At 45.2% G+C, this 26,800-nt stretch overlaps 1 protein-coding gene across 2 annotated transcripts in view; it reads left to right on the top strand.

The window, feature by feature from the left end:
- Window positions 1-1,651: 1,651 nt before the first annotated feature.
- Window positions 1,652-26,800, top strand: part of LOC143805907 (cytochrome P450 2C8-like) — an 86,164-nt gene continuing 61,015 nt past the window's right edge. The window contains exons 1-5 of one of the 2 annotated variants that reach the window (XR_013221352.1): window positions 1,652-1,878; window positions 10,142-10,304; window positions 11,354-11,503; window positions 12,391-12,551; window positions 13,206-13,382. Coding sequence is in view for 1 of the 2 variants with exons in the window: in XM_077285661.1 (XP_077141776.1) it covers window positions 1,699-1,878; window positions 10,142-10,304; window positions 11,354-11,503; window positions 12,391-12,551; window positions 13,206-13,382 (831 nt within the window). In the remaining variant the exon portion in view is untranslated. The remainder of the gene's footprint in view (window positions 1,879-10,141; window positions 10,305-11,353; window positions 11,504-12,390; window positions 12,552-13,205; window positions 13,383-26,800) is intronic. The other variant, XM_077285661.1, reaches the window with a different exon arrangement.

The following is a 26,800-nucleotide window of genomic DNA, read 5'->3' as shown; positions in this document are numbered from 1 at the left end:
GTCTAAGAGAATATTGGCATTAGGTCCTGGCAACAAGAATCACCTTAACATGGCTGCCAAGTACCCATGAATTGGCCAATTTATGCTCTAAGCATTTTCAAATTTTCACATTTCTAGTGCAGTAGTGCAATTCAATTTCCATATTTTCATATTTCATGCTTGCCATAGCGCTACAGTGTGCTACTTTTTGTTTGAATGGAAAATCCAACGTAATGATGGATTAAGGAAGGAAAAACTCCTTATGTATTACTTGTATTTGATTTATTCCTTGATCGGATTCATGCCAGCAGTGCAACACACCTATTTTTCCTCCATTAATCCATGTCTGATTTATCATAGCACTCCAAACTAGTGACAGACCATTTTCCACCAATCCAGTACAAAGAGTCAGCTCTTATCTTTGAATGATGGGAGCCAGCAGCACACTGAGAGCCATTTGCAATTTCTGATTGACTATCACTGGGAGTAAAATTACTATATTAGGCTGGCGATGGGGTCAGTCCTTGGTTTTCACTGTGTCATACTGTAAGGATTTTTCCATAGATATGTGTTTTTCTGCTTGTGAATGTGTTATGTGAATGTGTTAGGAGGAAAGTCCGGAACCACCAGTACTGTCACCCGAGTTGCAGGGGGGAGAGGTTAGTTCTCCGGACAGACCTTTAACCTTGAGACCAGGGTGCGTGGAGGACATAAAAGGGCGACAGTGCACGGGAACAAGTTCAGTGTTGACAGGAAGCTGTAGTGTGCAGGGGCTGAGTGTGAGCCCTCCTGCACTGCACGGCCAGGACAAAGTAGGCCCAAGCCAGAGTGGCCTACAGAAGCTAACCAGAGACTGCAGGCAGAGATGCTTTCAGAGATCACTGACAGTGCTGGCTCCCGTAGTACCACTGAGCTTGAGTTATCCCTCCTTTCGACTGGACCATAAGGGGCATACTCCCAGATGGGACGACCAGGCTGCAAACAGAGTGCAGCTGCCTGACATATCCGCTCCCGCATACTCCCATGCTGTGTCAGCGCTTAAAAGAAAGAACTGTTCCTCCTTCAACGGATCTCCCCTTGGACCCAGGACCTGCAACTGGACATCCTAGGACCACCGGCGACACCGGAATCCAAGACCCTTTCCATATCAGGACGACACTGGATTCTTCAAGCGTTCAGGCCGGAACACCACCACTATAATCTCAGAGACTGCTCCTCATCGACGCTGGATCGATAAGTTTGATACCTTTGAACTCTCCCCTACCTTATCATACACTTGTTGCCCCTAAGTTTATCAAACACAGTATTATTCTTCTATCTTCCATTTACTCTCTCCCGGTATGGAGTAATGCTGTTATATTAAATCCCTCTGTTAACCCTTTCTCTGCCTCCGACTGTTACTGCATCCGTTTACCTTCTTTCACATGCATATTTAATGTGGATCTATTTGGCATCCAAAAGAGTTGGCTCTTTTTGGTGATTGAAGCCAAATGATTCTGATCACCAAAAAGTGGCATACCTATCACTGACCCCGACTTCACCCAAAGATGAGACTGAGTAAGCACTGAGAGCAGAAGTATTGTGTAACAGCTGTAATTCTGCACTTTAAACTCGCCCATCCTGTTTTCTTGGATTACATGTTGGAACGCTGCCCTGTTCCTGAATGAATATAAACACAAGAATGCAGAACAGAGAGAGCTGTAGGGGCTGAGGCTCAAGATGGCTCTGTCTATCTCAGCAACGATTCTCCTGGCTACTGGAGTCACTCTCCTTATTTATCTCATTAAATGGTGGGGTAAGATCAAACAGAAGGACCTGCCCCCAGGACCTACACCTCTGCCCGGCTTGGGGAATATCCTTCAGATCAGCACTACAGAAATGCCACAGTCATTAATTAAGGTAAGAACACTTATTTGTAATCTTACGCTTCATACGGAACTGCTTAAATAGTGATTCCTACAATAATTTTGCTGTGAAAGTAACAGTAGTTTCAGCGTAATCCAGTGATAGATAAGGAAAACCTTAGGGAATGTAGGTACTCTATAAAATCACTGTCACATTGGCTAATTTATCACAGTTTGTAACTCCTGCTCAGTTGGCTAAATACAGATGGCCATAAACAGCAACCTATACTCTCCTGTCAAACTCACAGTGTGAAAGAGATAAAGAGGGGTATTTGATGCCCCCACTGCTGTCTTCTTATGTTGGGACTGATAAATACTTAAAAAGAGAGCTATTATGATGATTATTGACAGCTAGACAACCTGTAACCCTATTTCCAAAAAGTTGTGACACTGTGTAAGATGAAAAGATTACAATCATTTGTAAATCTCTTACAAACATATTTTATTTACAACAAAACATAGAACACAGATAAGTGAGTAAAAGTTGGTAATTGTTACATTTAATTTGAAATAATTAAACTTTTTTAAAAATTAATGGCAGCAAGACATCTGGAAACAATTGTGACATGATTAACAAAAGGCTAGAAAAATAAGTGGTTCTATTGAAGAACAGCTAGAGTCAATTTTCAACTAAGTCACATGACTGTATAAAAAGAGCATATGAGAAAGGCAGAGTCTCTCAGAAGCAAATATGGTCAGGTTTACTAGTCTATGAACAACTGCCTATAAAAATCAATTCAGAAACATAAAATTACAAAAACTTTGAATGTCCCTCCATCTATAGTACATGATATCACCACAATTTTGAGAGGTACTGTAGAAATCCTTGTGCAGAAGTGTTGAGGCTGGAGTTTAATATTTTATGCTAATGATCTACGGATTCAAAGGTGGCCAGAAAAACTGACATCATCTCTGGGCCAAATCTCACTTATAATGGACTGGGGCAAAATGGAAATCTGTTCTGTGGTCAGATGAATCAAAATTCGAAATTCTTTATGGAAAACACAGACACTTTGTCCTGCAGACTCAAGATGAGAGGGACCACCCAGTTTGTTATAAGTGAACTATTCTGCATTAGTGCCTATGGCATGAACAGTTTTCACATGAAAGGCGCTGTCAATGCTCAGCATTATTTTGAGATGTTAGAACAACATATGATCAAAGCATCCAATGTCTATTTTAGGGAAGCCCATACATATTTCAGCAGGGCAATAGACCAAATACTGCATCCATCACTTCATAGCATAACTCAGCAAAAGAAAAGTTTGGATGATTAACCGGCCATCTCCAGTCCAGACCTTTCACCAAAAGAAAATATTTGGCACGTTAAGAAACAGAAATTTCGGCAAAGATACAAAACTCAGACATCAAAATGGGGCAATGGAGCACCCCCACTGCCACAGGGCCGAGGGGTACCTGGTACCGGGCCTCTCTGTCTCAGTTCTGGGGTTGTCACGGTGGCTAGACCCGGCCCGTGACCCTGCAGAGGGGCGTCCAGTGAAAGTTAAGAGTGATGATGTTGTTGTGGTGTGGTGCAGGTCGCGATTAGTGTTGAGCGATACCGTCCGATACTTGAAAGTATCAGTATCGGAAAGTATCGGCCGATACCGGCAAAGTATCGGATCTAATCCGATACCGATACCCGATACCAATACAAGTCAATGGGACTCAAGTATCGGACGGTATCCCTGATGGTTCCCAGGGTCTGAAGGAGAGGAAACTCTCCTTCAGGCCCTGGGATCCATATTAATGTGTAAAAGAAAGAATTAAAATAAAAAATATTGCTATACTCACCTCTCCGACGCAGCCTGGACCTGGGAACCGGCAGCGTTCTTTGCTTAAAATGCGCGCGTTTACTTCCTTCCGTGACGTCACGGCTTGTGATTGGTTGCGTGCCGCCCATGTGGCCGCGACGCGACCAATCACAGCAAGCCATGACGTAATTTTCAGGTCCTGAATGCCTAATTCTAGGCATTCAGGATTTTAAAATTACGTTCCGGCTTGTGATTGGTCGCGTCGCGGTCACATGGGCGACGCGACCAATCACAAGCCGTGACATCACGGGAGGCAGGAAACACGTGCATTTTAATATTACATCACGGCTTGTGATTGGTTGCGTGCCGCCCATGTGACCGCGACGCGACCAATCACAGCAAGCCGTGACATAATTTCAGGTCCTGAATGCAGAATTAGGCACTCAGGACCTGAAATTACGTCACGGCTTGCTGTGATTGGTCGCGTCGCGGTCACATGGGCGGCACGCAACCAATCATAAGCCATGACGTAATTTTAAAATGCGCGCGTTTCCTGCCTCCCGTGACGTCACGGCTTGTGATTGGTCGCGTCGCCCATGTGACCGCGACGCGACCAATCACAAGCCGGAACGTAATTTTAAAATCCTGAATGCCTAGAATTAGGCATTCAGGACCTGAAAATTACGTCACGGCTTGCTGTGATTGGTCACGTCACGGCCACATGGGCGGCACGCGACCAATCACAAGCCGTGACGTCACGGAAGGAAGTAAACGCGCGCATTTTAAGAAAAAAACGCTGCCGGTTCCCTCGGTGAGGTCCAGGCTGCGTCGGAGAGGTGAGTATAGCAATATTTTTTATTTTAATTCTTTCTTTTACACATTAATGTTGTTTCGATACCGATACCCGATACCACAAAAGTATCGGATCTCGGTATCGGAATTCTGATACCCGCAAGTGTCGGCCGATACCCGATACTTGCGGTATCGGAATGCTCAACACTAGTCACGATGAATAACGAGGACACCAGGTTGCAGGCTCTTTACCTCTTTACTGAAGGCTTCAGGATCCTCAATCCGGAGTACGGTTAACTGGGCTGGCTGAGCCCAGCCGGTCCGATGGCACCTCCAGAGTTCCCTTTGCAGGTGGAAATCTGTGCCTACCTTCTAGCGCTTGTGTGTTGTAGTCCTTCCCTGCTTAGCACCACGGGATAGTCCTCACAACTGTTGTGTCTGTTTCTGAAGTTCCCTCACAACTGCTTTTGATGTTCTTCTTCGTCCCCCAGATGATATGGCTAGGACGCACCCGTATGACGGGTAGGCCTGGAGGTCTTCTGGGACCCTAGAGTCGCCCCTCTCCAATTGTTGCCCCCTATGTCTGCTTAGGTGATTTAGGAGAGACAGCCTGCCTATAACTGACTGTCCTGCCGTAGGTTTGAAGTAAGGCCTGGAGCTCAATACTTCCTCTGCGTTTCCGGCCACTGGCTACGCGCCTCAGTAGGATGTTGCCTCGTCTTACAGCACGACTCCTACTGGTGTTTCTCCTTGTTGCGTTGATCTCGTTTCTCACTCTTCACAATATACCTCGCTTCTTGTCCTTTCTTGGGGTACCTCCGCAATGAAGTGCAGGCGCGGTCCCGTAACGTTCTTTCTATTCGCTAGGCCTCCGTCAGGATCCCACCCCTGACAGGGACCCCCCTGAATCTTTCCCTGCAACACCCTCTGCCACAGGATGTTGCCTGGTTCCAACCCAGTCAGCTTCTCCCTAACTTCCTATCTAACCCCCAGTTATACCAGATTGTGAGGAGTGGCCTAATACATAGCACCCTTAGCTCCCCCTGGAGGCCAGACTGTGAAGTGTATTGGTGTCTGTGATACCTGGTCAGGTGAACTCCTTCAGTGCCATCAGACGTACCAATACTCCCCTTAGCGGCGGAGCATCAGTACTGCAACGACCAGGACTCTGGGGCACTGCACTCCCCCCCGGTTAAATCCAGTACTCCTGGACTGGGAAGAAAACAACAATGCATGTCAGCAAAAAGACATACAATTTTTGGAATTCAATAACAAGTAAATTTGAACAGAGCTTCCCTTTATGGGAGGTGAGGACACTTGAACGTTACAAACATGGTTAAATATTTTAAATAACATACTATAAATAACTACTCTTACCCAACTGGGTATTCTACTTAGTGCAACTTCTGAATAATAATTTAACTTTGCCTCTAAGGACGTATAAGCTGAATCCACTAAAGGCTTACTATAAAACACTACAATGTTAATCAACTTTTCTTCATTTTCCAGCTTTACATTCGCAGGACCGCCTGTCTATCTGCTCCAGGCCTACTGCCTCTCGCTCTGTTGCAGGACCGCCCCATTCCTCATCCGGGTCTACTGCCTTTCTTTTTCTATACACCGTATAGGACTTATCAACCTTCTTTCAGTTCAAGATCACTGAGCCATCTCTCTATGGCTCCTAGGAGGACTCACCGATTAACCCCGTACGGGTTCACTTCCTGTCCTCATTCTCTAACACATTATTAAACATTTCTTACAATCAACTAACTAACTACATATAACTTTTACATGTAAGCATTATTACTTCTTCTTTTAAGACATCATTACACCTTAAGTGCTATTGGTGAACATTCCCTTTAAGAGAGAACCAAGTCTCTATGAGGTAGTGCAGCTACTCCAGCTGCCAGTCCGTGTAAACAGGAACTCCAATGCTGTTCCCAGGAGCAATTTCTTCGCAAAGAGTTCTCTTTGTTGTAAAACCAGTAGGGAGCACCTTTAAGAAGGTGCAAACTATTTACAATGAGTTTGTAATCATGCAGTGTTCATGATCCCGCAGTTCTTTTCAACAATGATGAACAAAAGCAAAACGAAAAGGCAAAAATATGGATCCCGGGTAAATTAAAGGGATCCCTTTAAGAGTTAACCCTAGTCGGGTTGTAGCAGCAGAAAGACACATAGAAAGACAAACAGTTAACTATGTACAGTCTGTAAAGCACTCATGCTTACTCAGATTCTGGCTGAGCAGGAGGCGGCCTCCTACCGGGCCTCACCTGGCAGACGGGTCATGGTGGCATGACAAGGACCGTTCCTGGCCTCAGCAATGACAAGATTCCTCTTTGGGACACCCTCCTTAATCGGGAGCGACCACGACTCATGGACACGCGGTGGGTCTGGGTTTCCTGGGGTTCCACGGGGGCAGGTTCCGTCGCCTTCTCCGCAGGGGATTTGTCCTCCGACGTCCCGGCGGCAGCCTGGAGTGCGATGCACCGCTGGACACCTCGAGCCATCCAGCCAACCTCCCTCCTCCAACGCGTGTAGGTTACCGCATCCCCGGGCTCCAGGTCGCGATCATACCTTCCTCCGCAGGGCTCCACTTCTTTCCGGTCAACACGGACCTGCAGTGGCTCTCCAATTTCTTGGATGACTCCCCTTCCTTCCCGGGAGTTGAAGAACACCACCACACCCCAGTGTGATGGCGGAACCTCCTCAACGCCCGTCAGGTCAACCTGGGCCGCAGGTTGGGGTCTGCTCCGCCACGCCGCCATCAAGTGCCGCAGGTGTTCAGCCTCTGGCAGGATTCTCAGGCCCTGTGCCTGCAGCTCACATTCTGCCATGGCCGGGATGGAGGAAGCAGGGGACACCGGAGTTAGGCGGACTTCCGTAGGCTGACCCAGCCGAGCGGTCACAAGAGCATCGGCCTCCTGGCGGCGTGCTATCTGCCGGGCCTCAGCTGCAGCCACACACTCCTCAGACGACGGCCAGTTAGGTCTGCCCGGCGGTATCTCTGTGAGGGCCAGTCCCTGTAACGATGGCGGGTCTGGGGCTGTGACGGGTAGTGCAGCCTCATGCTGGGTCGGGTCGTCCCCATGTGGTGCTTCCGACGTCGCCATCTTTGCCTCCTCCTCGGTATCTTCTTCCCGCGCTCTCTTTCGTGGGCGGCCCCGTCTCCATGGTCTCCACCCTCCAAAGAGGATGAGAAGGCAGACCTCAGCTGCTGACGGGCACGTCCTCAAGATACAGAGATATTTGGACTGGGTGGCCATTGCTTTTCACGGCCGTCAGTTTAGCTGCGCCCACTCCACGCCCCTCTTCTCCTCCTGCGCTCTCCTCAGCGCTGTAATGGCGGTGGTTTTGGCGGCAAGTGGCAATACACAGTCTTTGTAATAAGTCACAGTCCAAGCACAATAAATCACAGTTCCAAGGCACACATGACCTGATTCTTCAGGCTTAAGTAAATCCTGTTCGTGACGCCAAGTTGGAGCACCCCCACTGCCGCAGGGCCGAGGGGTACCCGGTACCGGGCCTCTCTGTCTCAGTTCTGGGGTTGTCACGGTGGCTAGACCCGGCCCGTGACCCTGCTGAGGGGCGTCCAGTGAAAGTTAAGAGTGATGATGTTGTTGTGGTGTGGTGCAGGTCGCGATGAATAACGAGGACACCAGGTTGCAGTCTCTTTATCTCTTTACTGAAGGCTTCAGGATCCTCAATCCGGAGTACAGTTAACTGGGCTAGCTGAGCCCAGCCGGTCCAATGACACCTCCAGAGTTCCCTTTGCAGGTGGAAATCTGTGCCTACCTTCTAGCGCTTGTGTGTTGTAGTCCTTCCCTGCTTAGCACCACGGGATAGTCCTCACAACTGTTGTGTCTGTTTCTGAAGTTCCCTCACAACTGCTTTTGATGTTCTTCTTCGTCCCCCAGATGATATGGCTAGGACGCACCCGTATGATGGGTAGGCCTGGAGGTCTTCTGGGACCCTAGAGTCGTCCCTCTCCAATTGTTGCCCCCTATGTCTGCTTAGGTGATTTAGGTGAGACAGCCCGCCTATAACTGACTGTCCTGCCGAGGTTTGAAGTAAGGGCTGGAACTCAATACTTCCTCGGCATTTCCGGCCACCGGCTACGCGCCTCAGTAGGATGTTGCTTCGTCTTACAGCACGACTCCTACTGGTGTTTCTCCTTGTTGCGTTGATCTCGTTTCTCACTCTTCACAATATACCTCGCTTCTTGTCCTTTCTTGGGGTACCGCCGCAATGAAGTGCAGGCGCGGTCCCGTAACGTTCTTTCTGTTCGCTAGGCCTCCGTCAGGATCCCACCCCTGACAGGGACCCCCCAGAATCTTCCCCTGCAACACCCTCTGCCACAGGATGTTGCCTGGTTCCAACCCAGTCAGGTTCTCCCTAACTTCCTATCTAACCCCCAGTTTTACCAGATTGTGAGGAGTGGCCTAATACATAGCACCCTTAGCTCCCCCTGGAGGCCAGACTGTGAAGTGTATTGGTGTCTTTGATACCTGGTCAGGTGAACTCCTTCAGTGCCATCAGACGTACCAATACTCCCCTTAGCGGCGGAGCATCAGTACTGCAACGACCAGGACTCTGGGGCGCTGCAGCAACGTTCCTCTTCCAAAAATTCCAGCAAATGTGTCCTCAGTCACTTCCCAGACATTTACAGACTATTGTAAAAAAAAAAGTAAATGCTACACAATGGTAGACATAGACTTAGCCCAACCATTTTGTTTTGGAGTTTTGTTGCTGCCATCAAATTCAAAATAGTTTTTTTTGTAATGAAAAAATGTTCAACATTAAACTTCTGACCTGGGTTCTATGTTATATTGTGAATAAAATAAGCTATGAACGATTTCAGTCATCACATTCATGTCTTCTTTATGTTTTACTCAGTATCCCAACTTTTTGGGAATTGGAGTTGTGCATTGGATATGCAGTGTATATATATATATATATATATATATATATATATATATATATATATATATATATATATATATAGTATATTGTATACAAACCCATAGTTCTGTGCCAACATTTTATGCCGTTATGATGATAAATGTAAGTTAATGTCAATGCACAATCCCACACAGAGTAGTGTGCAAAAGTTTTAGACGGTTGTGGAAAAAATGCTGCTAGATAAGAATTTAATCTATCTATCTATCTATCTATCTATCTATCTATCTATCTATCTATCTATCTATCTATCTATCTATCCATTATAACAATAGTTTGACTGTCATAAATTTAAAAGTACTTAGGACTGTATACTTTTATCAGGATCCTGTGTAATAAACTGATCATAAAAGACGCCTGCAACTATGTAACATCAGAAATTATCAGTGATCTGTGGAAAAACCCAGCAACAAGTGTTTAATGTGCCTGCAGCACCTCCACAGGAGAAATGAAGTATTACATTTTGCCCTTAATCGGCTAAATGTAATCCAAGCACATGTTGGGTCCTCCAGTGAGATGCTCTTTGTACATTCTACTCTTCTCACCAGCTATTAAAATTGGCACCTACTATGGGATTCCTACTAAAAACTGAGAAATGTATACATCTGTGTAACAATTACATCTTAACTTCAGGGATCTCAATATTTTTATATTTTTAGATAGTAAATATACAGCTTTTGCCTACAGTATATCTTAATTGTTTGGAGGATTAATTCACATTCACCAGTTTTTAAGATTTTTGTTTCTCTCTAGCTAAGTGAGACGTATGGACCTGTCTATACCATCTATATTTCAAACCTTCGGACCATAGTACTGATTGGGTATGATGCCGTGAAGGAAGCATTGGTGGACTGCAGTGACGCATTTAGTGACAGGGGAGACATAGGAGCAGGAGAGCTTTTATCTAAAGATTTTGGTAAGTTGTTTAAGTAAATTAGTATAATAGCAAAAATATGATACTTTACCGTGATATTAATGTAAAACAATCAATATGACTACATACAAACCATATAATTATAGCATTATCTACAATAATTGATTGCCGATGGTGATGATAACGGGCAGAATTATTATGCAAGGGAGTATTTTGACCATGTGATCATTTTTATATAGATTTTACAACTCCAACAAGTTTTGCATATTGGATGAAGCAGATCAGGTGACTTGTATTTGTCTACTGAAGTGGGATGCAGCCTAAGGATACAACACCCTTTATAAAGGTGTGCATAATTTTATAAAGGTGTGCCTAAGGTGTGGCTGGATTAGTAATGGGCACAGACCTCCACTTCCACTCAGATGCTAGCAAGATATAGGATGGGTACTATTATGGGATGAAATTTGAAGATGAGTTCTTTAGAGATTGAAGATGGACTTAAAATCAACTGCCAGACCTGCTGCCAGGTTTTAGAAAATACTGTCTTCAAGCAGTGGCACAGGACAAAGTTTGCATCTTACAGCAACATCATTGTTGTTCTGCAGGGCAACACTCTATCACAGCATCAAAGCCTCCACTGCTCGGCTGCCAATAAAGGTGTTACAGATGAAAGAATAATGACATGGTCCCTTCCTGACTTGACCTAAACCCTACTGAGATCTTTTGGTCTCTCTTAAATGGGATATTTACTATCAGGAAAAAGGGAAAACTCTGTGCTCTGTCTGAGGGGCTGTGGTTGGTGCTACCCAAAAAGTAGAAAAATACAACTTGGAGAACAATTGTGCACACAGTGTACGTCTTGCTGATGTTGACCTGACAGGTGTGTAGGGTTTGTAATGTTTGTCAGAGAATGGTTATCAGTTGGAAACAGTTGCTTGCAGAATGGAGATTTAAAACCAAGAAAGCTGATCTGCTTCACTCAAGCAGCTCTAGCTACTATAATGAGGTCTACTGCGCACAACAAAGACTTAGTAGACAAAATTCCACTATCTAGATTTAGAAACTATTTAACCACATGATTGAACTGACAGGGGTCATTGCAAGCAGTGGAGAAAGGTGGAAAATCCTTCGTCGATTTTCCTTAACAACTTTGAGAAATTTTGGAATGGGGAAAAGAAGCATCGAAGAAAGAATCCAAGAAGAGGCCGGATGTCTCACCGAGAAATTTATGAAGGATAAAGGTGGGTAGATAATCATATATTACACTGGCTATGGACCAGCATCTCTCAACCTGGACCATCGCCTCAGAGATTGACAACTTAAAGGGTTGTGCCACCAAAAAGAATACACTAAACTAAGCAGAAAAGGTGGAAATAAATTGTTTTGTAATTTACAGTTATTAAAACTTATACTTCATTAAAAAAATTACAAGGTTTTGTCTTTTGAAGCAGGCACCCTTGCCATTATTCCATTCCGTCTTCCCAGTGACCCATCAGCTGGCCAAGCATGCACCATTGCTAACATCATAAGAGTTCCCCCCAACTGCCCACCCCCAGTGTGTACCACGTATGCTCACTGCACTCAACCCACATAATTCTGACAGTTAGTGCAGGGAGCAGATTCCTGAATAAAATGGAATTGTGTCAGTGATTCTTCCCCTTGTGTTGGCAGGTCTGACCCCTGGGTGAGATCGTTCTGCTTCACAGAGGTGTGTGAACACCATTGCAGACAGACAATTCCCATGCACACACATGTCTGTGAAGCAGAAGAATCTTACCCTAAGGTCAAACTTTTTTGAAACGTCTGGATGGTTAGGAACCCTGCCCCCTAGGAATATGAAAGGTTTGACTGGGAAAACAAAAGAAGATAAGTTATGTTGAAATATACCATTATCAATCCTTCTTTTTCTCTGCATCTACAATTAAGAGATTGTTTGAATATTTACTGCAGTATTAGCTCAATGGCTGATCCACTGATGGGTAGAGATAACTTTACCATGATCTCACATTACACAACAGACTATAGATCTGTAGTCCTACTGTGTAATCTTTGCCATTGTCCATATTTTCCTATTATGTGTATTGCATTATACAGTAATGACTGACAACATGGTTATATTTACTTACAGACTCTCCAATTAATCCAGTACATATAATGCGACTCGCTGTTTCCAATGTCATTTGCTCCATTGTATTTGGTGAAAGATTTGACTATGAAGACAAAAAATTCTTAACCCTTATTTCATATTTTAATGAAATTGTGGAGCTGTTCAACAGCACTTCAGGACAGGTAAATAATTGTATGCTACCAACTACAACCAAACTCTATGTTGTCCTATTCTGCAGGGATATTCCTTTCTGTCAGACCTCCATATTGGTAGCTTGACAAAAAATAGGGGACAAATAACAGGAACATGGCACCCTATTCAACAAGACTGGCATTTTTATCTTGATCTTGATGATGAGATAGGGTGCAGTCCAAGGTACTTGATTACTTAAGAGGGGCACACCTCTTAATGAATCAAGTGAGGCACAAAATGGCATGCGCCTTCATTTCCACCTCGGTGCAAAGCTTATTCTGGACAGAAAATATGATAAGATCTGTGGCATAAGTAATGCTGAGCGAGCCAGGGTTGGCTTGCTCTGTCACGCCCCAACCCCAGCTTTGCTCAGTTTTTTCAGTACTGGGCAAAACTAGTCTTTGCTAAAAAAAATGGGTCTTTTTAAAACTTTATAGGCAGGAATTCTGTCATCAAAGCTTTGTTGAATTGAGGCCATGGGCCATTTGTAGTCTGAAATTATGGAGGCATGTCTCATTTTATTAAGTTTAGATTCACTGAATCATCAGCAACTTCTTTTCAAAAAATAGGGTATTGAAATATAACACTGAAGTAACAAAATAATAGTAAAATCATGTTTTTCTATCACTTCTTTCCTTATTAAGCTCCTCTTAATGTTCCCAAGAATAATGTCCCACATTCCTGGTCCTCATCGGGGGATCATTAAAATTATGAATAATTTGAAACAATTTATTAAGGAGATGGCAGAGACACATCGAGCTACCCTGGATGAAAATTCTCCTCGCGACTTCATTGATTGCTTTCTCATGAAGATGGAAGAGGTACATTTATTGATGATGTTAGATATTTTGACATATGAGGGTCATGTATCGTTTGTACAGAATGTGCATAGTAATCGAAATTCAACTAGTTTTGAAAAAAGGCATTGAAATAAAAATGAGCGGATTGATCTGTGGAGAATTGACCGCAAGTTGAATTTCCTGAAATATGCAGATGCCCGAAAGTTCATATCCAAACAAGTTGCCATTTAACACACTGCTGAAGGCTCAGAAAGTGGGATAATAATGTCACGTGCGGCTGCTAGTGTTGAGCGATACCGTCCGATACTTGAAAGTATCGGTATCGGATAGTATCGTCCGATACCCGAAAAGTATCGGATATCGCCGATACCGATACCCGATACCAATACAAGTCAATGGGACACCAAGTATCGGAAGGTATCCTGATGGTTCCCAGGGTCTGAAGGAGAGGAAACTCCCCTTCAGGCCCTGAGATCCATATTAATGTGTAAAATAAAGAATTAAAATAAAATTATTGATATACTCACCTCTCCGGAGGCCCCTGCACCTCACCGCTGTTAACCGGCAGCCTTCTTTGCTTAAAATGAGCGCGTTTAGGGCCTTCCATGACGTCACGGCTTCTGATTGGTCGCGTGCCGCTCATGTGACCGCCAGGCGACCAATCACAAGCCGTGACGTCATTCTCAGGTCCTAAATTCCTAGAATTAGGAATTTAGGACCTGAGAATGACGTCACGGCTTGTGATTGGTCGCGTGGCGGTCACATGAGCGGCACGCGACCAATCAGAAGCCGTGACGTCATGGAAGGTGCTGAACGCGCTCATTTTAAGCAAAGCAGGCTGCCGGTTACTACCAGGGCGCGTCAGAGGATGAGTATATCCCTATTTTTTATTTTAATTCTTTATTTTTTACATGGATATGGATCCCAGGGCCTGAAGGAGAGTTTCCTCTCCTTCAGACCCTGGGAACCATACACTGGGAACTTCTGATTCCGATTCCCGATACCACAAAAGTATCGGATCTCGGTATCGGAATTCCGATACCACAAGTATCGGCCGATACCCGATACTTGCGGTATCGGAATGCTCAACACTAGCGGCTGCACAAACTTCCCATTAATGTCCTTCAGCTATCACATTACTTAATTCAGCCAATTAGGAAGATATACAACCCCTGGCAAAAATTATGGGATCACTGGCCTTGGAGGATGTTCATTCAGTTGTTTAGTTTTGTAGAAAAAAAGCAGATCACAGACATGGCACAAGACTATAGTCATTTCAAATTGCAACTTTCTGGCTTTAAGAAACACTAAAAGAAATCAAGAACCAAAAATGTGGTAGTCAGTAATGGTTACTTTTTTTAACCAAGCATAGGGGAAAAATTATGGAATTACTCAATTCTGAGGAAACAATTATGAGATCATGAAAAACAAACAAACAAAAACACTCCAAAACATCATTAGTATTTTGTTGCACCACCTCTGGTATTTACAACAGCTTGCAGTCTCTGAGGCATGGACTTAATGAGTGTCAAACAGTCCTCTTCATCAATCTGGCTCCAACTTTCCCTGATTGCTGTTGCCAGGTCAGCTTTGCAGGTTGGAGCCTTGTTATGGACCATTTTCTTCAACTTCCACCAAAGATTTTCAATTGGATTGAGATCCGGAAGGCCAGCCCTGCTGCATAGTCAGTCACATGCACCCCATTAGGCCTTGGAACCCACATACTGGATGGGCCCATGAAAATCAACTTCACAATATGCATTTTGTACTCCCGTACTCCTTGGTGTTACAAATTGGCGTCAAGGCCAGCCCTGCTGCATAGTCATATGCACCCCATTAGGCCTTGGAACCCACATGGTGGATGTCCCATGAAAATCCACTTTATTATTATTATTATTATTATTATTATACATTTTTATATAGCAAAATTTATTCCATGGCTCCTTACATGGGATTACGGGTCAAATATAGACAAATACATGAAATATGAGCCAAAAACAAGGCACACAGGTACATAAGGAGAGAGAACCCCACCCGCGAGGGCTCACAGTCTGCAGGGCATGAGGATACACTAGGAGGCGGTAGGGCAGGTTGTGCGGTGGTTCAGTAGATTGAGGATCACTGCAGGCTGTAGGCTTGTCGGAAGAGGTGAGTCTTCAGGTTCTTTTTGAAGGTTTCTATGGTAGGTGAGAGTCTGATGTGTTGGGATAGAGAGTTCCAGAGATTGGGGGAAGCACGGGAGAAGTCTTGGATGCGATTGTGGGAAGAAGAGATGAGAGGGGAGTAGAGAAGGAGGTCCTGAGAGGATCGGAGTTGCGTGCAGGTATGTACCGGGAGACCATGCCCCAGATGTATGGAGGAGATAAGTTGTCGATGGCTTTGTATGTCATTGTGAGGGTTTTGAGCTGGAGTCTCTGGGCGATAGGAACCCAGTGAAGGGCTTGGCATAGGTGAGAGGCTGGGGAATAGTTGGGAGACAGGTAGAGAAGTCGGGCAGCAGAGTGTAGGATGGATTGGAGTGGTGCCAGAGTGCTAGAGGGGAGTCCAGTGAGTAGGAGGTTGCAGTAGTCAAGGCAGGAGATGATAATGGCATGCACTAGTGTTTTTGTGGTGTCGCGATCAAGGAATGCGCGGATCTGGGAGATATTTTTGAGTTTGAGACGGAAGGAGGAGGCAAGGGCTTGGATATGTGGCTTGAAAGAGAGGGCAGAGTCGAGGATCACCCCGAGGCACCGGGTGTGTGGGACTGGGGAAAGTGAGCACCCAGTGACATTGATGGATAGGTCTGGTAGAGGGGTAGAGTGAGATGGGGGGAAGATGATGAATTCTGTTTTGTCCATGTTCAGTTGTAGAAAGCGAGCAGAAAAGAAGCCTGAAATAGCAGACAGACAGTGCGGGATTTTGGTAAGTAAGGAGGTGATCGTATGCATTTTGCATTTTATACTCCCGTGCTCCTATGTTGTACGCATTGGCTGCAAGGCCAGCCCTGCTGCATAGTCAGTCATATGCACCCCATTAGGCCTTGGAACCCACATACTGGATGGGCCCAGGAAAATCAACTTCAAAATATGCATTTTGTACTCCCGTACTCCTTAGTTTTACACATTGGCAGGAAGGCGAGCACTGCTGCATAGTCAGTCATATGCACTCCATTAGGCTTTGCAACCCACATAGTGGATGGTCCCATGAAAATCCACTTCACAATATGCATTTTGTACTCCCGTACTCCTTGGTTTTACAAATTGGCGGCAAGGCCAGCCCTGCTGCATAGTCATATGCACCCCATTATCCTTGGAACCCACATAGTGGATGTCTTATGAAAATCCACTTTATTATTATTATTATTATACATTTTTATATAGCGCCATTTATTCCATGGCGCTTTACATGTGATTACGGGGCAAATATAGACAAATACAAAAAATATGAGCCAAAAACAAGGCACACAGGTAGATAAGGAGAGAGAACCCCACCTGCGAGGGCTCACAGTCTGCAGGGCATGAGGATACACTAGGAGGCGGTAGGGCAGGTTGTGCGGTGGTTCAGTAGATTGAGGATCACTGCAGGCTGTAAGCTTGTCAGAAGAGGTGAGTCTTCAGGTTCTTTTTGAAGGTTTCTCAGGTAGGCGAGAGTCTGATGTGTTGGGATAGAGAGTCCAGAGAATGGGGGAAGCACGGGAGAAGTCTTGGATGCGATTGTGGGAAAAAGAGATGAGAGGGGAGTAGAAAAGGAGGTCCTGAGAGGATCGGAGTTGCGTGCAGGTATGTACTGGGAGACCATGCCCCAGATGTATGGAGGAGATAAGTTGTCGATGGCTTTGTATGTCATTGTCAGGGTTTTAACTGGAGTCTCTGGGTGATAGGAACCCAGTGAAGGGCTTGGCATAGGTGAGAGGCTGGGGAATAGTTGGGAGACAGGTAGAGAAGTCGGGCAGCAGAGTGTAGGATGGATTGGAGTGGTGCCAGAGTGCTAGAGGGGAGTCCAGAGAGTAGGAGGTTGCAGTAGTCAAGGCAGGAGATGATAATGGCATGCACTAATGTTTTTGTGGTGCCGCGGTCAAGGAATGCGCTGATCCGGGAGATATTTTTGCGTTTGAGAAGGAAAGAGGAGGCAAGGGCTTGGATATGTGGCTTGAAAGAGAGGGCAGAGTCGAGGATCACCCCGAGGCACCGGGCATGTGGGACTGGGGAAAGTGAGCAACCATTGACATTGATGGATAGGTCTGGTAGAGGGGTAGAATGAGATGGGGGAAAGATGATGAATTCTGTTTTGTCCATGTTCAGTTGTAGAAAGCGAGCAGAAAAGAAGGCTGAAGTAGCAGACAGACAGTGCGGGATTTTGGTAAGTAAGGAGGTGATCATATTCATTTTGCATTTTATACTCCCGTGCTCCTATGTTTTACACATTGGCAGTAAGGCCAGCCCTGCTGCATAGTCAGTCATATGCACCCCATTAGGCCTTGGAACCCACATACTGGATGGGCCCAGGAAAATCCACTTCACAATATGCATTTTGTACTCCTGTACTTCTTGGTTTTACACATTGGGGGCAAGGCCAGCCCTGCTGCATAGTCATATGCACCCCATTAGGCCTTGGAACCCACATAGTGGATGTGCCCATGAAAATCCACTTCACAATATGCATTTTGTACTCCCATACTCCTTGGTTTTACACATTGCCAGCAAGGCCATCCCTGCTTCATAGTCAGTCATATGCACCCATTAGGCCTTGGAACCCACATACTGGATGGGCCCATGAAAATCCACTCGTATTTTTAATGGTATGATGGTATTTGCCATGTTTTTAACACTAAGGTTCAGATGCGGCTTTAAAAAAGGCTAATCCTTGCAATACAAAGCAATTTCTTTGCAAACTTCAAAATTCAAGGAATATTAAGATTGAATAGTGTGAGTGCGTACATTTTTGTATATGTTAACAATAACATACAAAGGTTAATACGTACATATAAGGATTACATAAATATACTGATTACGTATATATGAAGATTAACTTCATACAGTCTACTTAGATCATCACCAAGAGGCTTTTAAATATCATCCATCTGGAATATCTGTGAAGCAACACCAAGACAGAGAAACCCTGGGAGATTAACTACACTGCATAGGCGTCCCCAATTATGCAGGTATCAGTATACTGTACATGTACAGGTACCACAGTTTTGGCATCTGTCTTAGTCATGTGTCTCTGGTCATATATAGTGATTTACACTATGTAGTAACTCTAGTTTCACCCAGACCTTCAAGTGGCCACTTTTCAAGGTTGGATGAAACTGAGATAACATTTACTCATCAGACGAGGGCCATACACCCCTAGAAAATAAAAGCCACAAGGATTTAGATCAAACCACCTGTAATAATTATAGGGGATAATTCAGGAGACTCTTTGCGTGGAAAAAGACAACAGGACACAGTTTTATAAGTGGTAAAGTTTATATTATCACACGGTGATTCAAGCAGGTGCAGAGAGAAACTCAAGTCCACAACACTTGGTGCAAATAATAAACGCAGCTTAGCAGTCAATAGGAAACTTCAGAGGTAGATGCAAACAAACAGAAAGTCTATGAAGCACAGTTATACTTGAGGAAACTTGACACGAATAGATCCTTGACTTAGTCCAGACACAGATAGATATGCTATTAGGCAGTTCAAATCATATCTTAGCTCAACCAGGGAGGCCTGGTTAATAGTCTCAGGTTTTGCAGAGCAGAAACAGCTTACATGTCCAGCAAATGCAGATGGAAGTAACACGAGCAGCAGATGAAGGAGGATTACTGAACACTGGTGTATGCAGCAGGAACTCAGGGCAGTGTGGTAGGATCTCCAACACAGGTTCACAGGAGCAGGTGTAGGTGCAAGGCCAGGGAGTAATCAGGAGCTGGATGCAAAGCAGAATAATCTAGCACAGACTGAAGGCTGGGGTGGAGTTTTATAGCAGGAAGACAAGTGCACATGAGACCAAAGACGCCATGTTGGAAAAGGGCAGTAATGCACAAAAGGTAAAAAATGTTCAGAGTCCTGACATTTCTCCCTCCTTAGAAGCGGCCTCAGGACGATCCTGGACCTGGTTTCTCAGGGAATCTGATGAAAATGAGAAATCTTCTGTTGGGCATTGATGTTTTCATCAGGTTCCCAAGAGTCTTCCTCAGGGGCATATCCCTGCCATCTTATCAGATATTGAAGCCGATTCCTGTGAATCCTGGAATCAATAATTTCCTCCACCACGAATTGTTCTTGCCCATCATTCACCACAGGCTGCGGAGGTGGCACAACTTGTCCCTGTAAGGTATTAAGAGATACAGGCTTTAGTAAAGATACATGAAAAACTGGGTGTACCTTCATTGTCCTAGGCAGCTTCAGCCGGCAGGCCACAGAGCTCACAATACCGTTGATCTTGAAAGGGCCAATGAATTTCTGTCCAAGTTTTTGTGAAGGAACATTTAACTTCAGATTCTTAGTTGCTAACCACACGGAATCTCCTACCTTGAACATGGGTGCAGGTTTACGGAATCTATCAGCCGATCTCTTATAACGTTCTTGAGCCGTGGTCAGGGATTCCTTCAGAACCTCCAGATTTTGTCTCATCGCAGTCAGCGTTTCCTCCACTGCTGGAACCGGAGAATTAATTGGAGACCTAGGTAAAATACACAGATGATAACCCAGATTGGCAAAGAAAGGTGTAAATTTTGTGGAGGCGCTCTGAGAATTATTATATGAAAATTCAGCTAACGGCAACAACTCCAACCAATCATCCTGGAGATGGCTGACATAGCATCTTAGATATTGTTCCAGCGTCTGGTTGGTACGCTCAGTCTGACCATTTGTCTGGGGATGGTAAGCAGAAGAGAGACAGACATTAATATTGAGTGCAGAGTAAAACCCCTTCCAGAATCTTGAAGTTAACTGTACTCCACGGTCAGAGATGATCTCATCCGGCACCCCATGCAACCGAAAGACATTCTGTATTACCAAGTTCACTGTATCTTTAGCAGAGGGGAGGCTGGTGCACGGAACAAAATGAGCAGCTTTAGTCAGGCGATCAACTACCACCATGATTGTATTCATGCCCCCCGATGTAGGGAGCTCCACAATAAAGTCCATTGATATAGACCCCCAAGGGCGGGATGGAACAGGTAATGGTTGTAGAAGACCCGTAGGTGCCACATGAGGAGTCTTGTAACGGGCACATAACTCACAAGAGAGAACATAGTCCTTGGTATCCTTCAGGCAAGTTGGCCACCAGAAGAATCGGCTCAGGAACTCTTGTGTCTTCTGTACCCCCCTGTGACCAGCCAACTTGGAGTCATGTACCAACTTGAGGATCTGCAGACGGACGACCTCCGGGACGTAGATACGTCGATCTCTGAACCACATGCCACCCTTAAAGACAAGATTAATATCCACAAGTGGGTTGGCCAGAAATACATCACCTTCATAGGCCTCCCTGCACTCCTTCCACAAGTCCTGATCGTGGATAACTCCGATGAAATTGGCATCAGATAGAATGATCTTGGACGGGGCTCCAGGTACGGAATCCGCAGCATGGATTCGGGATAAAGCATCAGCCTTCCCATTACGAGAACCTGGACGGTACGAGATAACAAAGTTAAATTGATTTAAGAATAAGTTCCAACGAGCCTGACGAGGAGAAAGACATCTAGCGGATCTAAGGAACTCTAGATTGCGATGGTCAGTTAGCACTATGATCTGTTGTGCAGCTCCTTGCAGATGATGCCTCCATTCTTTGAAAGCCGCAATAATAGCCAGCAATTCCTTGTCTCCCATGTCGTAATTTTTCTCTGCTGAGGTTAATCTACGGGAAAAGAAAGCACAAGGATGTAGCAGACCCTTCTCTCCAGTTCTTTGGGAGAGAATAGCCCCCAAAGCATTATCAGAAGCGTCCACCTCCACAATGAAAGGATGTGTTGGATCTGGGTGTATCAACAGCGGTGCTGATGTGAAACAGATCTTCAGCCGATCAAAAGCTTCTTGAGCCTATGATGACCACTTAAAGGGCTTTTCCTTCTTTGTCAAGGAAGTAATGGGACGGACAATATCAGAAAAATTTCGAATGAAGCGTCTGTAGAAATTTGCAAAACCAATAAAACGTTGGACCTCCTTAACGTTCTTAGGTGCCGGCCAGTCAAGGATAGCCTGAATCTTACCAGATTCCATGTTCAGCCCCTGGGGAGAGATTATATAACCCAAGAACTGTATCTCAGAATGATGGAACTCGCATTTCTCCGGTTTGATATACAGTTGGTTCTCTTTCAGACATGTTAAAACAGTTTTGACATGTTCTTCATGTTCCTGTAGAGAGTCAGAAAAGATTAGTATATCGTCCAAATAGATCAACACAAACTGGTCCAACAAATCTCTGAAGATGTCATTAACAAGGTGTTGAAATGCTGCAGGGGCGTTACAAAGCCCGAAGGGCATCACAAGAGATTCAAAGTGTCCATACCGGCATCTGAATGCTGTCTTCCACTCATCCCCTGGACGAATACGCACCAAATTATAAGCCCCACGAAGATCCAGCTTAGAGAACACCTTAGCATGGTGGACTCTTTCCAGTAATTCGGGAATCAGAGGCAAAGGGTAACGGTTTCGTACGGTTACCTTATTGAGTTCCTGATAGTCAACACAGGGTCTCAGGGTCCCATCCTTCTTCTTTACAAAAAAAAGGGTGCCCCTGCTGGTGAGGAAGAAGGATGTATGAAGCCTTTGGCCAGATTTTCATCAATATACTCCTTTAAGGCTTGAAGCTCAGGTGCCGCCAAAAGGGTATACGTGACCAAAAGGAATATCTGCCCCAGGAAGCAACTCAATGGAACAGTCATAATGCCTGTGTGGAGGAAGTTGATCTGCATTCTTCTTGTCACAGAGGTCAGAAAACTCTTTATATGCTGGAGGTAAAGAAGATATCTGTACATGTGGTTCCGTAGCCGTGGACTCAGGGACAGCTTCTGTTAATGCTTAGTTGCTCCTTGTTGGAAAGATAATCTCCTTTGTCTCCCAGTTGATAATTGGGCTCTGAGAACGCAACCAAGGAATGCCTAAAATCACAGGAAAATGAGAAGAAATTAACAAGAAAGAAAGTTGCTCCTGATGATTAGGCTCCAACAAAATTTCAAGGGGTACGGTCTCCTGATCCACAGGCCCAGAGATTAAAGGTGACCCATCCACTGTTTCCATGGTAATTGGAGAGGCTCTTTGCTGAATTTTAATACCATGTTCCTTGGCAAATGCGATATCCATGAAATTGCCACCTGCACCAGAGTCAATCCTAGCTGAACTGGAAATCCACTTTCCTGAACACAGGATCTTAATAGGGAGAGAACAGTGAGAGTTCTTTTCCTTCAGCTCCTTGGGGGTGAAGTCATAGAAAGTGAATGGAATACAGCGTTTAAAGGCAGGCTACATTCAGAGATGTCAGATTCATCATCACAGTTGTCATACTCCCCTATTGCTGCTAGCACCTTGTTAGGCCGTCTAGGACACTTAGGACAATTGATCAAGAAGTGGTCAGACTGGCCGCAGTAGAAACATAGACTTTCACAAAAGCGATGCTCCCGGCGCTCATTGATCTCGCGTCTCAGAACGGAATCAATTTGCATGGGCACCTCCTCCACTTCCTGAGATGTTTTACCTGCAGGCTCTTTGGAAGGAAGGGAAAAGTTAGAAATACGGTTATATGCAGCAAATTTCTCCTGCCTACGCTCAGTAAGGCGAATGTCTATGCGCAAACAATGCTGTATAAATGTCTCTAGTTCTTGTGGTGACTCTGAGCGAGCTAGTTCATCTTTTATAATACTAGACAGACCTGTCATGATCTCTGCAGGCAGAGATCATAGCAAGCCTATAGAGGGACAAGCTCTCGGAAGATGGAACTATACTGACCATGAACTAAGCCTGCCGCGCAACTAGAAATAGCCAGGTAGCATTTCCTATTTATCGCTAGATGCCCAGCTCTGGCCTAAGACCTAAATAGCTAGCAGAGGGAAATATAAGACCTGGCTCACCTCTAGAGAAATATTCCAAAGAAGACAGTAGCCCCCCACATATAATGACGGTGAGTTCAGATGAAACAACAAACGCAGCAGGAAAATAGTCTTAGCAAATTTGAGGTCCGCTTACTAGATAGCAGAAGACAGATAGTATACTTTCATGGTCAGCAGAAAAACACTAACAAAACACCATCCAGAGATTACCTTAAACTCTGGCATTAACTCATAACGCCAGAGTAGCAATCCCTGATCAACGAGAGCTTTCCAGACACAGTAACAAAACTTCAGCTGTGAACTGGAACAAATAGGCAAAACAAAACATGGACAAAAGTCCAACTTATCTAGTAGTAGTCTAGAAGCAGGAACAAGCACTGAGAGGCATCAGATAACATTGTTGACCGGCAAGAAACCACCAGAGAAATGAGCTTAAATAGCGACACCCACTACTGATGGAACCAGGTGAAACAGGAAAGAGGATGACAAGTCCAATTCCACAAGCGGCCACCGGGGGAGCCCAGAATCCAAATTCACAACAGTACCCCCCCCTCAAGGAGGGGGCACCGAACCCTCACCAGATCCACCAGGGCGACCAGGATGAGCCCTATGGAAGGCACGAACAAGATCAGAAGCATGAACATCAGATGCATTGACCCAAGAATTATCCTCCTGGCCGTAACCCTTCCAGTTGACCAGATACTGGAGTCTCCGTCTGGAAACACGAGAGTCCAAAATTTTCTCCACAACGTACTCCAACTCACCCTCAACCAACACCGGAGCAGGAGGCTCAACTGAAGGTACCACAGGTACCTCATACCTGCGCAATAACGACCGATGAAAAACGTTATGAATGGAAAAGGACGCAGGGAGGTCCAAACGGAAAGAAACAGGATTAAGAATCTCCAATATTCTATAAGGGCCGATGAACCGAGGTTTAAACTTAGGAGAAGAGACCCTCATAGGGACAAAACGAGAAGACAACCACACCAAATCTCCAACACAAAGCCGAGAACCAACACGACGATGACGGTTGGCAAAACGCTGAGTCTTCTCCTGGGACAACTTCAAATTGTCCATAACCTGCCCCCAGATGTGATGCAATCTCTCCACCACCGCATCCACTCCAGGACAATCCGAGGATTCCACCTGACCGGAGGAAAATCGAGGGTGAAACCCCGAATTACAGAAAAACGGGGACACCAAGGTGGAAGAGCTGGCCCGATTATTGAGGGCGAACTCTGCCAATGGCAAAAAAGCAACCCAATCATCCTGGTCAGCAGAGACAAAACACCTCAGATATGTCTCCAGGGTCTGATTAGTCCGCTCGGTCTGGCCATTAGTCTGAGGGTGAAAAGCAGATGAAAAAGACAAATCTATGCCCATCCTAGCACAGAATGCCCGCCAAAATCTAGACACAAATTGGGTACCTCTGTCAGAAACAATATTCTCAGGAATACCGTGCAATCGGACAACATTCTGAAAAAACAGAGGAACCAACTCAGAAGAAGAAGGCAACTTGGGCAGAGGAACCAAATGGACCATTTTAGAGAAACGGTCACAGACCACCCAGATGACAGACATCTTCTGGGAAACAGGCAGATCTGAAATAAAATCCATCGAGATGTGTGTCCAAGGCCTCTTAGGAATAGGCAAGGGCAACAGCAGTCCGCTAGCCCGAGAACTACAAGACTTGGCCCGAGCACAAACGTCACATGACTGCACAAAGACTCGCACATCTCGTGACTGGGAAGGCCACCAGAAGGATCTTGCCACCAAATCCCTGGTACCAAAAATTCCGGGATGACCTGCCAATGCAGAAGAATGTACCTCAGAGATGACTCTGCTGGTCCAATCATCCGGAACAAACAGTCTATCAGGCGGACAACGATCCGGTCTATCCGCCTGAAACTCTTGCAAGGACCGCCGCAGATCAGGAGAAACGGCCGACAAAATTACTCCCTCCCTAAGGATACCTGTGGGTTCAGAATTACCAGGAGAGTCCGGGTCAAAACTCCTAGAAAGGGCATCTGCCTTAACATTCTTAGAACCCGGTAGGTATGACACCACAAAATTAAAGCGAGAAAAAAATAAAGACCAGCGCGCCTGTCTAGGATTCAGGCGTCTGGCAGTCTCAAGATAAATCAAATTTTTGTGGTCAGTCAATACCACCACCTGATGCCTAGCCCCCTCGAGCCAATGGCGCCACTCCTCAAACGCCCACTTCATGGCCAAAAGCTCCCGATTCCCAACATCATAATTCCGCTCTGCGGGCGAAAATTTGCGAGAAAAGAAGGCACAAGGCCTAATGACGGAGCAGTCGGAACCTTTCTGCGACAACACTGCCCCAGCTCCGATCTCCGAAGCGTCAACCTCAACCTGAAAAGGCAGATTCACATCAGGCTGACGCAACACAGGGGCAGAGGCAAAACGGCGCTTAAGCTCCTGAAAGGCCTCTACAGCATGAGGGGACCAATTAGCAACATCAGCGCCTTGTCTGGTCAAATCAGTCAGTGGTTTAACGACATCCGAAAAACCAGCAATAAATCGGCGGTAAAAGTTGGCAAAGCCCAAAAATCTCTGAAGACCCTTAAGAGAGGAGGGCTGAGTCCAGTCACAAATAGCTTGCACCTTGACGGGATCCATCTCAATGGAAGAGGGAGAAAAAATATACCCCAAAAAGGAAATTTTCTGGACCCCAAAAACGCACTTAGACCCCTTCACACATAAAGAATTAGACCGCAGAACCTGAAAAACTCTCCTGACCTGCTGGACATGAGAGTCCCAGTCATCAGAAAAAATCAGAATATCATCCAGATATATTATCATAAATTTATCCAGAAAATCGCGGAAAATATCATGCATAAAAGACTGGAAAACTGAAGGGGCATTAGAAAGACCAAAAGGCATGACCAAATACTCAAAGTGGCCCTCGGGCGTATTAAATGCGGTCTTCCACTCATCCCCCTGCCTGATCCGCACCAAATTATACGCCCCACGAAGATCAATTTTAGAGAACCACTTAGCACCCTCTATACGAGCAAACAAATCAGTAAGCAATGGCAATGGGTATTGATACTTAACAGTGATCTTATTCAGAAGCCGATAATCAATACATGGTCTCAAAGAGCCGTCTTTTTTTGAGACAAAGAAAAACCCAGCTCCCAAGGGAGAAGAAGATGGACGAATATGTCCCTTTTCCAAAGACTCCTTTATATATTCCCGCATAGCAGCATGTTCCGGCACAGACAGATTAAACAAACGACCCTTGGGATATTTACAACCCGGTATCAAATCTATGGCACAATCGCACTCACGGTGCGGAGGTAACGACCCAAGCTTGGGTTCGTCAAAGACATCTTGATAATCAGAGAGGAACTCAGGGACTTCAGAGGGAATGGACGACGAAATAGAAACCAAA

This window comes from Ranitomeya variabilis, chromosome 2 (genome assembly GCF_051348905.1).
Source record: "Ranitomeya variabilis isolate aRanVar5 chromosome 2, aRanVar5.hap1, whole genome shotgun sequence".
NCBI lineage: Eukaryota > Metazoa > Chordata > Amphibia > Anura > Dendrobatidae > Ranitomeya > Ranitomeya variabilis.
Note: the sequence above shows the minus strand (reverse complement) of the source record. Positions and strands in the feature narration are given on the sequence as shown.